Below are 12,913 nucleotides of genomic sequence, written 5' to 3' on the forward strand. Positions count from 1 at the left end.
GAGGATGTGGCCGACCCGAGGGACGAAGACATGACTGACCCGAGGGACGATGACATGGCCCACCCGAGGGACGAGGATGTGGCCGACCCGAGGGATGAAGACATGACTGACCCGAAGGATGATGACGTGGCCGACCCAAGGGATGAGGATGTGGCCAACCTGAGGGATGAGGACGTGGCTGACCCGAGGGACGAAGATATGGCCTACCTGAAGGACGAGGACGTGGCCAACCTGAAGAACGAGGACATGGCCGACCCGAGGGACGAGGACATGGCTGACCCGAGGGACGAGGACATGGCCAACCTGAAGAACGAGGACATGGCTGACCCGAGGGACGAGGACATGGCCGACCTGAAGGACGAGGATGTGGCCGACCTGAGGGACGAGGACATGGCTGACCTGAGGGACAAGGACATGGCTGGCTGAAGGAATGAATTCATAACTGAGGTCACACAGACCAGTGATCGTACTTGGAAATCATTAATTTACACAAAAGTAACATTAAGCTGAAGGGCCAGGCAATGGTGGCACACGCCTTTAATCCCAGCTCTCGGAAATTCTAGAAAAAGGTTTCATATACCTTTCTTTACATGATTTTGGCTTTGAGTCTCTATCAGTTTTTTGTGGTGAACCATGAGCCTAATAATGACCTTTGAAGTTGTCCCAACACTGCAGAGGAACTTTGGGTGACTGTCCAGACAGCCAGCTGTTTCTGCCATTTCTTACATTTTTTGGAAGTTGCTTGCTTGTACTTCCTATTTACTCACTTAATATTATTTCCTTCTTGGGTCTCTGAGGAGGTTGAAAGGTAGATAACTATAGTTATAGTTTTCCTTGTTTACCAGATGCAGAAAGCAAGTTATGATAGAAAGTAAATTAGGCACAAGACTTCGAACTCACAAAATAGGATAGATGTGGAGTATTTTCTCTGAATTTATCAAATACAAATGGACTAGACATTGTTGGTGTATTTATTGCCTGTATATTGTATATAGTTATTGTACTTCTTGTCTATAAGTTTTTCTTATATTAGTTATAGCATTCTTTTTTATTTTAGACAAAAGGGGGGAAATAATGTGGTATATTATTTGTGTTTTAATAAATAAAGCTTGCCTGAAGATCAGAGAGCAAAGCCCACACAAAAGTGATCCCAACACTAGGGAAGTGGAGACAGGAACAATATGGCTGGGCAGAGAGAGGAATATAAGGGGGAAGAGATATTAACTTGGTGGCGTGTGGGGTGTGGGGTGTGGAGTCTTTAGGATTTGTGGAGAAAGAATCTCGTTCATTTTTGGTCTGAGGTAGAGGTAAGAGTCAGTGGCTTGCTGCTTTGCTTTTATGATCTTCAGGTTGAACCCCAATATCTGTCTCTGTGTCAAGTGCTTTATCCACTGATGCTTCCTGGCTCCATTATTAAAACACAATATTCCATTGAATATACAATAATGTTCTAAACTAACCTCTTAATTTGCATTTTGTGTGTGGGATGTAGAGTATGGGCCATGCACATGCTCCGATATGCATGTGGATATCAGATGGTCACTTTATGGAATCAGCTCTCTCCTCCGCTTTTATGTGTTCCAGTGACCAACTCAGGTCATCAGGTTTGTTTGGCAAGTGTCTTTGCCAGTTTTGTTTCTTTTTGTGTTATAAATGAAAGTGGAAAGATTATTATGAATTAATAATTGTGATCTTTCTGATTATTTGTTTGAGATAAATTCCAGGGCTGAGGAAGTGCCTTGTTTGATAAAGCGCTTGCCTTGCAAGCATAAAGCCCTGAGCTGGCTCTCCAGCACTCTATGAAAGCCAGGTACCATGTGCACCATGTGCACCTATGTAATCTCAGAGCTGAGGGAGGGGCGTGCAGTAAGGATGATCCGGTGAATCCTTGGAGCTCATTCGCCAGCAAGTAACCAGACCAATGAGACATCCAGTGTCAAAAATAAGGTTGTGAGGGACTAAGGGAGATCCCCATTGTCAGCCTCTGGCTTCCACATGCACACACATGCACACGCATGCACATGCATCTGCGCATGTGCACCTCCATACACATGCCCACTCAAACACAACACAACACAACACACACACACACACGTAAAAGTAAGGAAAGTTTGTAAACATGCCACGAAGATCAGAGAGAAGGAATGGACATTGGAAGGTCCTTTGTCTTTCAAAATGATCCTGTTGAAAGGCATGTCTAATGCTCTCTGAAAAGCGTGTGAAAATAGAGGCAAAGTTTCCCCATAGCATTGTGACCCTTGTGTCAGTAAAGCAGTTCATGTCTTTAACATAGAAATATAGCCCACAAATTCACTACAAATACCTACTATCAGGAACTTTGGCTGAAAATGACAGAAAACTCCACTCAGATCAGACATGGAGCCCGGAGCTGTGGTTTGTGTTTTTAATCCCATGTATGGTACAGGAGAGCCACTGGGACAGATGTGTAGCCGTGTCTCAGTTAAAGAACACTGGCTGCTCTTTCAGAAGACTGGGGTCTGAATCCAACACCCACATAGCAGCTCACAACCATCATGGGCATCAGGTCCCCATATGCCCTTTCTTAAACTGAGAAATGCTACACATCCGCCACCCTGACTCACTGTGCTCTACAAACATGCACGCAGACAAAACACCTCCTCCCAATACCATCACACTAAATACTGAGCCTTCAGCAAACGAACTTTTGAGGAACACAGTTGCATATGGTTGCCTATGCAAGCTATCACAATGAGCAAAACGCGGGGTGATAAATGTGGAAAACCACGAGCATCACTGGCGAGCAAGAAAATGCCCATTAAAGCCGGGCGGTGGTGGCACACGCCTTTAATCCCAGCACTCGGGAGGCAGAGGTAGGCGGATCTCTGTGAGTTCGAGACCAGCCTGGTCTACAGAGCTAGTTCCAGGACAGGCTCCAAAACCACAGAGAAACCCTGTCTCGAAAAACCAAAAAAAAAAAAAAAAAAAAAAAAAAAAAAAAAAAAAAAAAAAATGCCCATTAAAACGATGCAGAAGAATCTTTTTTATATCTACTTTCTACAAAGACGTTTGGTAATAATAGCATGTGTTGACAAGCATGTCAAACGTTGCTAGGAGCAGCACACACTCCTTTGACCAGCGTGGAGACTTGATTTATTTGGGAAGGTAAATAGTCATACAACTTGTGATGTTCCAGATATAGTAATGTGAACATATGCACAAGAGTATTTAGAGGCTGAATTTATTCATCCCTTTCCCACAGGCTGGAAACAACCAAAATGTCTCAAGAAAAATGAGTAGCTAGACTTTTGCACAGTCACACTGTATAATACTATTCAGCAGGGCAAGAAAGGGTGAATTTTAGTAATGTTGTACTGAATGAAGAAGGCAAGTTGTAAAAATTACATTATGCTTTTACACATCCTGACATAAGTTCTGAGCTTGTTTTCAGATGCATTAAAGACAAGCAAATTAATCAATATGCTATTTAGGGATTAAAAGTACTTAACTCTTTTTAATGTATGCATTAATAATTTATTGCGGTTTTCTTTGGCTAATGACAGGCTAATTATTGCACTATCTTTGCATGATTTTGATACTGACATAATCTCTCTGTAAAAAAAAATCTGTCTGTTGTAAGGAAAGTCTTAAAAGCTTGGAAGATTCACCTTTGAGGAGTTTATCTTAAGAGATTCTAACGCCGGGCAGTGGTGGCGCACGCCTTTAATCCCAGCACTCGGGAGGCAGAGGCAGGCGGATCTTTGTGAGTTCGAGACCAGCCTGGTCTACAGAGCTAGTTCCAGGACAGGCTCCAAAACCACAGAGAAACCCTGTCTCAAAAAACCAAAAAAAAAAAAAAAAAAAAAGAGAGAGAGAGATTCTAATTACAGACTTTGGGTTCCAACGACGACCCGACGACGACCCTGGATTTTAAGAACAGCCTTACCTTTTCCCTAACTGCTTAAACTGAGATTCTTTCTCAGTGTGCAGAACTGAGGGTAAGAGAACCCATCTCACTGAGTAGCTCTAAGTCATCTTACACACAGCACTCACTGAGTAGCACTCGATACCCAATAGGCTTGGGTTCAACGGAGCGCTTACTACATTGTATGTACTCCGGAGGCCACCATGTTTGGTGTTCTATTAGCTCTTAGTGACTGCTTCCTCGGCCGATATACAAAGGCAAACAACAACAAAAGCGCTAGGGATAGATACGATAGCTTAATGGTGGGGCGCTTACCTAGCACCTCTTAGTTCTTAAATTCAATTCCTTGCACCAAGGGGGCGAAAGAAAGTTAATGTCGGTGGGGAATGGAAGCTATCTGAAAGAGGCGCACCACATCACGCCTTGTGACAGCACTTTTCTGGGCGCCCGGAGCCCTGGACGCGCACTCACGGCGTCCACCAAGCAACAGGAGGAAACCCCGACGCCGGGCCAGGAAAGAGGAAGGCAACTCCTCCTGGTCGCAGGGCGGGATCACCGCTCGCTATTCCCATAGCAACCGGACCGGCTTGCGTCTGTACCGCAGCCCCGATCGGCGCGCAGACTCCCAAGAGGCCGCTTCCAGCCGTCACTTCCCGGCGGCTCGCCCAGCTCCGCTGTAGCTCGTTTGTGATTGGCCCCAGCAGCAGGGTGGGCGGGCTTACAGAGACCAAACTCAAGCATGCCTCCCTGCACGGAAGTCGACCTCTCTCGCCCCGGAAGTGAAACGCTGTGGTTTGGAAGTCGAGGTTTCGGCAGGTTGGGGGATTGTAGTGAAGATGCCGAGTGCCGCGGCGAAGGGCTCGGAGTTGTCCGGGAGGATAGAGGGCTTCGTGGAGACTCTGAAGCGAGGCGGCGGGCAGCGCAGCTCGGAGGACATGGCTCGGGAGACTCTGGGGCTGCTGCGCCGGCTCATCACGGACCACTGCTGGAGCAACGCGGGTGCGGCAGACCCAGCCTCCCTCTGCTCTGCCTCTTTCCCCTTCTGAAGCTGAGACTCATCCCCCCCCGGTCTCCCGGTTCGCCTGCCCCGCTCATCCTGTCCCTCTTGGGTTGCAGGGGAGCTGATGGAGTTGATCCGCCGAGAAGGCAAGAGGATGACGACCGCGCAGCCCTCCGAGACTACCGTGGGTAACATGGTGAGGAGAGTCCTCAAGATCATCCGGGAGGAGTATGGCAGGTCAGGTTCAGGCCGGGGTGGGGTCTGGGTGGGATCTAGGGCTTTTTTTTTTAACATCATGCCCTCTGAAGCTTCTGTTGGGGCTGCTCCGGTTGCCCCCCATCACCTTTCCCCACACCCACACCTTTGGGTCTTGTTGCCTTCTTAGGCTGCACGGGCGCACTGACGAGAGCGATCAGCAGGAGTCCCTGCACAAACTCTTGACATCCGGTGGCCTGAGCGAGGATTTCAGCTTCCATTATGCCCCACTAAAGTCCAACATCGTTGAGGCCATTAATGAGCTGCTAGTGGAGCTGGGTAAGAGATCACCAAGTGGACGAGATAGGTCGCAGGTAGATAAGGAAACGAGCCCCCAGAGATCGTCCATTGACAGAGTCGGGCGAGATTACCAGTCCTCCGGTTTCCAGAGCTTGTTCTCCATCTGGTACCACCCGTACTATAGTAAATAGTAACTCCATCTTTCAGGACAGGCCCACTCTTTTAAAAGTCGATTGTGATGGAGATTTCTATTAGGGCAGGTCATTTTTCATTTTGAAGCAAATGAACTTGCTGGGGATGAAGCTCGGTGGAAGAGTATCATACTTGAAGCCCTGGGTTTAATTCCCAGCGTTTCAAAAACAGAAGGTGAAGTCCTCAATAAACTTCATCCTGTCTTTACAAAAAAACAAAACAAAACAAAACTTATTGTGTATGTGTGCTTCGATGGGAAGGGAGCGCATGTGTGCCATGGCTCATGTGGAGGTCAGAGGAGAACTTTGTGGAGTTCTCTCCACCCACCTTTATGTGGAGTCTAGGGATGGAACTCAGGTTTCCAGGGTTGACCAGCAAGCACATTTACCCATTTACCCACTGAGCCATCTTACCCACCCCTCCGTGAATTCACACACACACACACACACACACACCACCTCCATCCTTACTTGCAGATTGTTGTTGTAACCAATTCTTCAAAGATTAAAAAACTAGGTACTGGGGCTGGAAAGATGGCTCAGGTTCAATTCCCAGCATCCACACAGTGGCTAACAGCCACCTGTAACTCCTGTTTCAGAGGCTCTGATGCCCTCTTTTGACCTCTGCAAGGACTGGGCACACACAAGGCAAACAGACATACATACAGGCAGACCATTCATGCAATAAAAATAACCAAAGATAAAAAAAATAAATAAAAGGAGGATTTACAAACAAAATAAACCAAGTACCATCTGTGCCCCAAACTTCCACTCTCAAACTCCTCTTCTTTCTTTTGTCCCCCTCCCCCAAAAGAAGGTGCTGTGGCCACCTTTTGGAGGAAGAGTTCTGTCAAGGGCAGATCTGTTTGCTCTCCAGATAGCACTTCAGGATTTCCCAGACGGCCGTTTCTGGCCTTACCTCATCTAGAGCAGCTGCAGGGAGCTAGTGTAGACAGCAAGGCGTGCTGATGAACAGGAGCGCTGCTGGGAGACAGGGCAAGCTGAGGCTTGGAGGTAGAGGACCCTGCAGGAGTGCGGCTTCTCAAAGGTTGGGATGCTCCAGTTTGAGCCTGTGAACCCTGGTGACCAGGTCTGCCGGGTGGGCAGTAGATAAGAAGGGCGGGCTCCCTTTTTGAAATTACCATGCCCGTCTGGGATGAAGCAGGGCAGTTTCCATTCCCTTGCAAACTGTTCTTGCAGAAGGCACAACGGAAAACATTGCAGCCCAGGCTCTGGAGCACATCCACTCCAATGAGGTGATCATGACCATCGGCTATTCTAGAACAGTGGAGGCCTTCCTTAAAGAGGCAGCCCGGAAGAGGAAATTCCATGTCATTGTTGCAGAGTGTGCTCCTTTCTGTCAGGTAAGAGGGGTTACTGGAGTTACTTAGAAAAGGTGAAGAGGAGCCGGGCGGTGGTGGTACACGCCTTTAATCCCAGCACTCGGGAGGCAGAGGCAGGTGGATCTCTGTGAGTTCGGAGCCACTTTGGTCTATAAGAGCTAGTTCCAGAACAGGCTCCAAAGCCACAAAAAAAAAAAAAAAAAAAACTTGTCTTGAAAAACCAGAAAAGAAAGAGTGAAGAGGAGCCACTCGGGAGTGTGCACTCAGGAGGCAGAGGCAGGCAGATCTCTGTGAGTTTGAGAGCAGCCTGGTCTACAGGGGGAGTTTCAGGACAGGCTCCAAAGCTATAGAGAAACGCTGTCTCAAACCCCTGCCCTCCCCCAAGAAAAAAAGAAGAAAAAAGAGAAGATGAAGAGGGAATAAAGAATAAAGGGGGGATGGGGTGAGTCTGAGCCAACCGTGAGTTGACTAACACGACCTCGATTCATGAAGAAAGTAAATCATTGCTGGGCAGTGGTGGCACACATCATTAATCCCAGCACTCGGGAGGCAGAGGTAGACGATCTTTGTGAGTTCAAGGCCAGCCTGGTCTACAGAACGAGTTCCAGGACAGCCAGAGCTAAACAGAGAGCCCTGTCTCAAAAGCAAAAACAGAGAAAGAAAAAAAGTAAATCATTCCAGCTTCAGTGTCGTGCACCTTTATCCTAGCCCAGATACTAGGCAGAAGCAAATGGATCTCTGTGAGTTCAAGGACAGCCCGGTCTACAGAATGAGTTCTTCCAGGACAGCCAGGGCTACATAAAGACCCTGTCTCAAAAGAAAGAACAAGTAAATCAGGCACAGTAGCAAGGTCTTTAGTCCCAGCACTGGGGAGGCAGAGGCAGGTGGCTCTTTGTGACTGTGAGGCCAACTTAGTCTGGTCTATTAATGAAGTCTAGGCCAGCCAAGAGCTACATAGTGAGAACCTGTCTAAACAAACAAAAACCACCAAAAAAAAAAAAAAAAGGATTGTTAAGGATTTTCAAGTTGCTATAGATATTTTTAAGTATTAGTTTAAGAAAGCCGAGTGTTGCTGAGTCTCCTAGGAGTCAGTAGGGCATTTATGACCTTGGAGATGGCTGGTGTTTGATTTGATCTCACTCAATCCTTAAGTAAATAATAGGTCTCAAGAAAGAAACGCACAGGATGTCCAGTGTTATAAAACAAGTCGGGAGCCCTCTTACCAGCTTGGTTGTGTAAGCAGCTGTGTTTCCAGTTTTGCGGCTGCTCTGTTTATTAGCGTCCCTATGTCTTACCAGGCTGTGCACACCACAGATAGGTGACAGAGTCTTCCAGTTCTGGTTACATTTGAGAGCTCTCCTCACTTCTTACTCTCTCCAGCATCAGCCTTTCCCTCCTGTTTCAGGGTCATGAAATGGCCATCAATTTGTCCAAAGCAAACATCGAGACAACTGTCATGACCGATGCTGCCATTTTTGCTGTTATGTCAAGAGTCAACAAGGTGGGTGGCACTGGAGTCATTGAGATGAATTCAGGAAGTTCTGCTTCTAGAATACTGATTTCTTCTTGTTGTCTTATGAGGTCCATGGCGAGAGGAGGTTTCCAGCACTGTTTGAAAGTATGCACTTAGGCACTCATAGTCTGTCCGCTGGACTTGTTCCCTCTCACCCACGTCACTGGTCCTCAATAGCCTCTAAGTATGGCTAGGGCATTGAGGAGAATGGAGTAGAACTGAGCTATGAGTGTTGGCTATGGGGGCTTCGCTGTGGGTTCCCACTTATGCTCAGGGTGTGGCCAGAGTGGGTGGGAAATGACAGGCTCTTGGTTTCCTGGGAGGTGCTCCAGATATATTTCCAAGAAAGATGGGGAAAGAACCGGAGGTGTTGCAGCTTCCCATCCCATGCCATGATTGGCAAAACTAGAACTTGGTAGTCTCAGCTTGAGCCTAGGAGGCTCCTTTCCCTCTATGGCCTGTGAGCCCTCCAGATGCTAAGGTAGAGGCCTGAACATGCAGCCAGAGGGCCTGTTAGGACTCCACTCCAGGGTGGCTCATGTCTCCTCTCCTTCCAAAGGTGATCATTGGTACGAAGACTATCCTGGCAAACGGCTCCCTGAGGGCTGTGGCAGGAACTCACACTCTGGCACTGGCAGCAAAACACCACTCCACCCCACTCATCGTGTGTGCGCCCATGTTCAAGCTTTCTCCACAGGTACGCCATTTATCTCTAGCTGGTCGCCAACAAAGAAGGAAGTCAGTTGTAGGCTTGAACTCTGGCCCTCAGATTACACTAGATTTTCTTTTTGATCTGTTCCTTGCTTAATGGTTAAAAAGAGCCATAGATGTTTTGAGCCATGAACAGAATTGATAGTTATAACCTATCGCCACTAATGTTAGGATAACACGGGACAGAGAAAGGCCCTTGTGTCCAGTTACCACTCACTACACTCCGTTGCCTCCAAACACTTCTGAAAATGGCAGGTACATTGAAACTAGGATCATAGAATCCATTCAGCGCCTTCCTCTGCAGTCTGAATATCAGCAGTTAAATGAAGAGTCATTTCATAGTGACAGAAACTGTCTGCTTGGGAACAACCTACTGAGAGGTCTGCATGAAAACATACCACAGTTTAATTTACCATTTATTTAGATTTACATTTTTAAAATTTGTAAGTGTATGAGGTTTTTGTATGCATGTATTTCTGTGCACCACATGCATGTCTAGTGCCCAGGGAGATCAGAAAAGGGCCTCAGATTCCCTGGAATGGGAATTAGGATGATTTTGAACTGCTGTGTGGGCGCTGGGAATCAAGCCCAGATCCTCTGCAAGAATAGTAAGTACTCTTAACCACTGGGCCATCTCTCCAGACCCTAACTAATCATGTATGTGTCGGTAGGTATTTGAGTTAGGTCTACGTTTTAGTTTCTGCAAATAATGCTAAGCAGTTAGATATAAAGCTTCTGTGGGCCATGCATTTCTCTATGTGTTGTCTACATGTCTCTGAGTGGAATTTCTGAATCTCTTTTAAAAAATATTTGTGCCGGGTGGTGGTGGTGCACGCCTTTATTTTTTTTTTTTCAAAGATTATAAAATTATTTTTTTTAATTTATTTATTTATTAAGGATTTCTGCCTCCTCCCCGCCACTGCCTCCCATTTCCCTCCCCCTCCCCTGATCAAGTCCCTCTCCCTCATCAGCTTGAAGAGCAATCCGGGTTCCCTGACCTGTGGGAAGTCCAAGGACCACCCACCTCCATCCAGGTTTAGTAAGTTGAGCATCCAAACTGCCTAGGCTCCCCCAAAGCCAGTATGTGCAGTAGAATCAAAAACCCATTGCCATTGTTCTTGAGTTCTCAGTAGTCCTCATTGTCTGCTATGTAAGTCCGGTTTTATCCCATGCTTTTTCAGACGCAGGCTAGCTGGTCTTGGTGAATTCCCGAAAGATCATCCCCATTGTCTCAGAGTGTGGGTGTACCCCTTGCGGTCCTGAGTTCCTTGCTCTTGCTCCCCCTCCTTCTGCTCCTGATTTGGACCTTGAGATTTCTGTCCAGTGCTCCAATGTGGGTCTCTGTCTCCTTTCATCGCCTGATGAAGGTTCATATTCAGGAGGATGCTTATATGTTTGTCTTTGGATTCACCTTCTAATTTAGCTTCTCTAGGATGGCGCACGCCTTTAATCCCAGCACTCAGGAGGCAGAGGCCGGCGGATCTCTGTGAGTTTGAGGCCAGCCTGGACTACAAGAGCTAGTTCCAGGACAGGAACCAAAAGCTACGGAGAAACCCTGTCTCGAAAAACCAAAAAAAAATAAAAAATAAAAAAAATATTCGTATAGCTGGGCAATGATGGCACACGCCTTTAATCCCAGCTCTTGGAAAGCAGAGGCAGGTAGATCTCTGTGAGTTCGAGGCCAGCCTGGTGTACAAAGCAAGTTCTAGGACAGCCAGGTTATACAGAGAAACCCTGGCTCAAAAAACAAAATTTTAATTTTTCCTAGTTCCCCAGTGAAGAAGATTCATTTCACAAGTTTGTGGCTCCTGAAGAAGTCCTTCCTTTCACAGAAGGTACAGTGTGTGTGTGTGTGTGTGTGTGTGTGTGTGAGAGAGAGAGAGAGAGAGAGAGAGAGAGAGAGAGAGAGAGAGAGAGAGAGACTTTTAGTTAATTGGTTGTGTGAACCATCTTAAGTTGCTATAAGTAATCATTTTGATGAATTGGCTGCCTAAAGCAGCAAGATCTGAAATATTTATACTTGCTAACTCACCTCTAGCATATATGCCCCTGTTTGCAGGGAGGGGGCCTGCATCTCCGGCCTCTCCCAAAGGCAGCCACTCTGCTCCGTGAGCCCACAGCCTTGTCAGCAGGCCAGTCGGTTGTGTACCTCCTGTGACAGCAGAACACTGCTTGTTGTCCTGACCCTTCTTGGAAGTTGGAAAGTTTCATCCTTTCATTTAGACAGTTTTTAAAGCCAGATGTGGTGGCACTTATAACCCCAGCATGTGGGGGCGTGGTGCTGAGGCAGGAGGAGCACCACAAATTCAAGACCATCCTAGTCTTATGTATATAGTGAGTCCAGGGCCAACCAGAGATACAGGATGAGACACTATCTCAGAAAACTAAGGAAAAGAAAAGAAATGCCTGTCATGCAGTCACTAAGTCCAGGAAATACAGTAAGGAGATGCTGGAGCCGTTTCCATAGGGTCCTTCCACTGTAGCTGACAGCAAGGAAATGTTGACTCCCAGCATGCTTTAGGATGGAAATACAGTGACGATAGGACTATACCTAAGACTAATGAAGGATCTCCATGAGGGGACATTGCTGGAGTCCTCACTGAATGGACGCTATCCTGTGAAGATTTGGGAAGCTTTCCAGGGACGGTACAAGGCATGGGATCCAAGTGTGTTTAGCCTGTTGGAGATAGCTGGGCTGTTGTCAGCCTGAGAGAGTGGTTCAAATTATAGTTAGTGTGGTTGGAGAAAGACTGGGCCTTTAAGGTTGTAATCTTGAATTTAAAAAAAAAATTATAATGGGTGTTTTTCCTGCATGTTTATCTGTGCACTACATGAAGTCTGGTGCCCTCAGAGCCAGAAAAGGACATTGGATCCTTTGGAACTGGAATTACAAGTGGTTGTGAGCTGCCATGTGGTGGCAGAAATCAACCCCAGGTCCTCTGGAAGAGCAGCTAGTACCCTTAACCAGTGAGCCATTGCTCCAGTCCCAAGTCTGAAATCTATTTCAAGTGCTATGAAAAGTCAGCCGAGAGCTTGGTTTCACTGTTGTTGGAATGTTTTGGTTTGAGACAGCAGCCCTGGCCGTGCTCACACTTGCAGTCCACCTGACTCAGCCATTGGAAAATGTTAAACATGAGAATCCGGGGTGGGAGTCGTCTCGCCCAGTTTGATTTTGCCACGGATTTCTGGCATGCCTGCATTATTGAACTTAGACCTTCTGTGCTACGTAGAGTAGGGGCCTCAGGTTCATCTCTAGCATGTGATTGTCTTGCAGGGGACATTCTGGAGAAGGTCAACGTTCACTGTCCCGTGTTCGACTACGTGCCCCCCGAGCTCATTACTCTCTTTATCTCCAACATTGGTGGGAATGCACCATCCTACATCTACCGACTGATGAGCGAGCTCTACCACCCTGATGACCATGTCCTCTGATGCTGCCTGTCCTCAGTGGAACCAGCGTAGACCCAGAGAGAGGAGCTGGAGACATAGCAGTGCTGCTGCAGTGGGGAGTTCCCTGCCTTCCTACTCATCCCCAGTGACGCATGCCTCCAGGACTGTTCTTACCTGAACAGCGGGGCTTACCTGTTGACTCTGGGGCCACTTTGTGACCACGCTGTTTGTTTCAGGAACTCCAACCTTCTTACTCTGTGGTGTGTTACACATACCATGACTCTTTGCTGGGTTGCTGTTTGCTCAGAAATGCCTTCTGGACCTTTTCCTAGGCTTTGCCAATAAAAGCTACTGGAAACTCCCGGA

General features: G+C 47.2%; 1 protein-coding gene and 1 long non-coding RNA gene across 2 annotated transcripts in view; one reads left to right on the forward strand and one right to left on the reverse strand.

Moving 5' to 3' along the window:
• Positions 1-4,488, reverse strand: part of LOC113456334 — a 17,460-nt gene extending 12,972 nt beyond the window's left edge. Inside the window, exons 1-2 of the long non-coding RNA XR_003377153.1 lie at positions 4,220-4,488; positions 208-399 (exon numbers count right to left, since the gene is read on the reverse strand). This is a non-coding gene — a long non-coding RNA (uncharacterized LOC113456334). The remainder of the gene's footprint in view (positions 1-207; positions 400-4,219) is intronic.
• Positions 4,489-4,677: 189 nt separating this feature from the next.
• Eif2b2 (eukaryotic translation initiation factor 2B subunit beta) lies at positions 4,678-12,913 on the forward strand. Its single transcript, XM_005343362.3, has 8 exons — positions 4,678-4,903; positions 5,021-5,141; positions 5,290-5,438; positions 6,791-6,954; positions 8,339-8,434; positions 9,006-9,143; positions 10,926-10,992; positions 12,432-12,913. Exons 1-8 carry the CDS (start codon positions 4,741-4,743, stop codon positions 12,587-12,589), a joined length of 1,056 nt encoding a protein of 351 aa, XP_005343419.1. The 5' UTR covers positions 4,678-4,740; the 3' UTR covers positions 12,590-12,913.

Source organism: Microtus ochrogaster, chromosome 1 (genome assembly GCF_000317375.1).
Source record: "Microtus ochrogaster isolate Prairie Vole_2 chromosome 1, MicOch1.0, whole genome shotgun sequence".
Lineage (NCBI taxonomy): Eukaryota > Metazoa > Chordata > Mammalia > Rodentia > Cricetidae > Microtus > Microtus ochrogaster.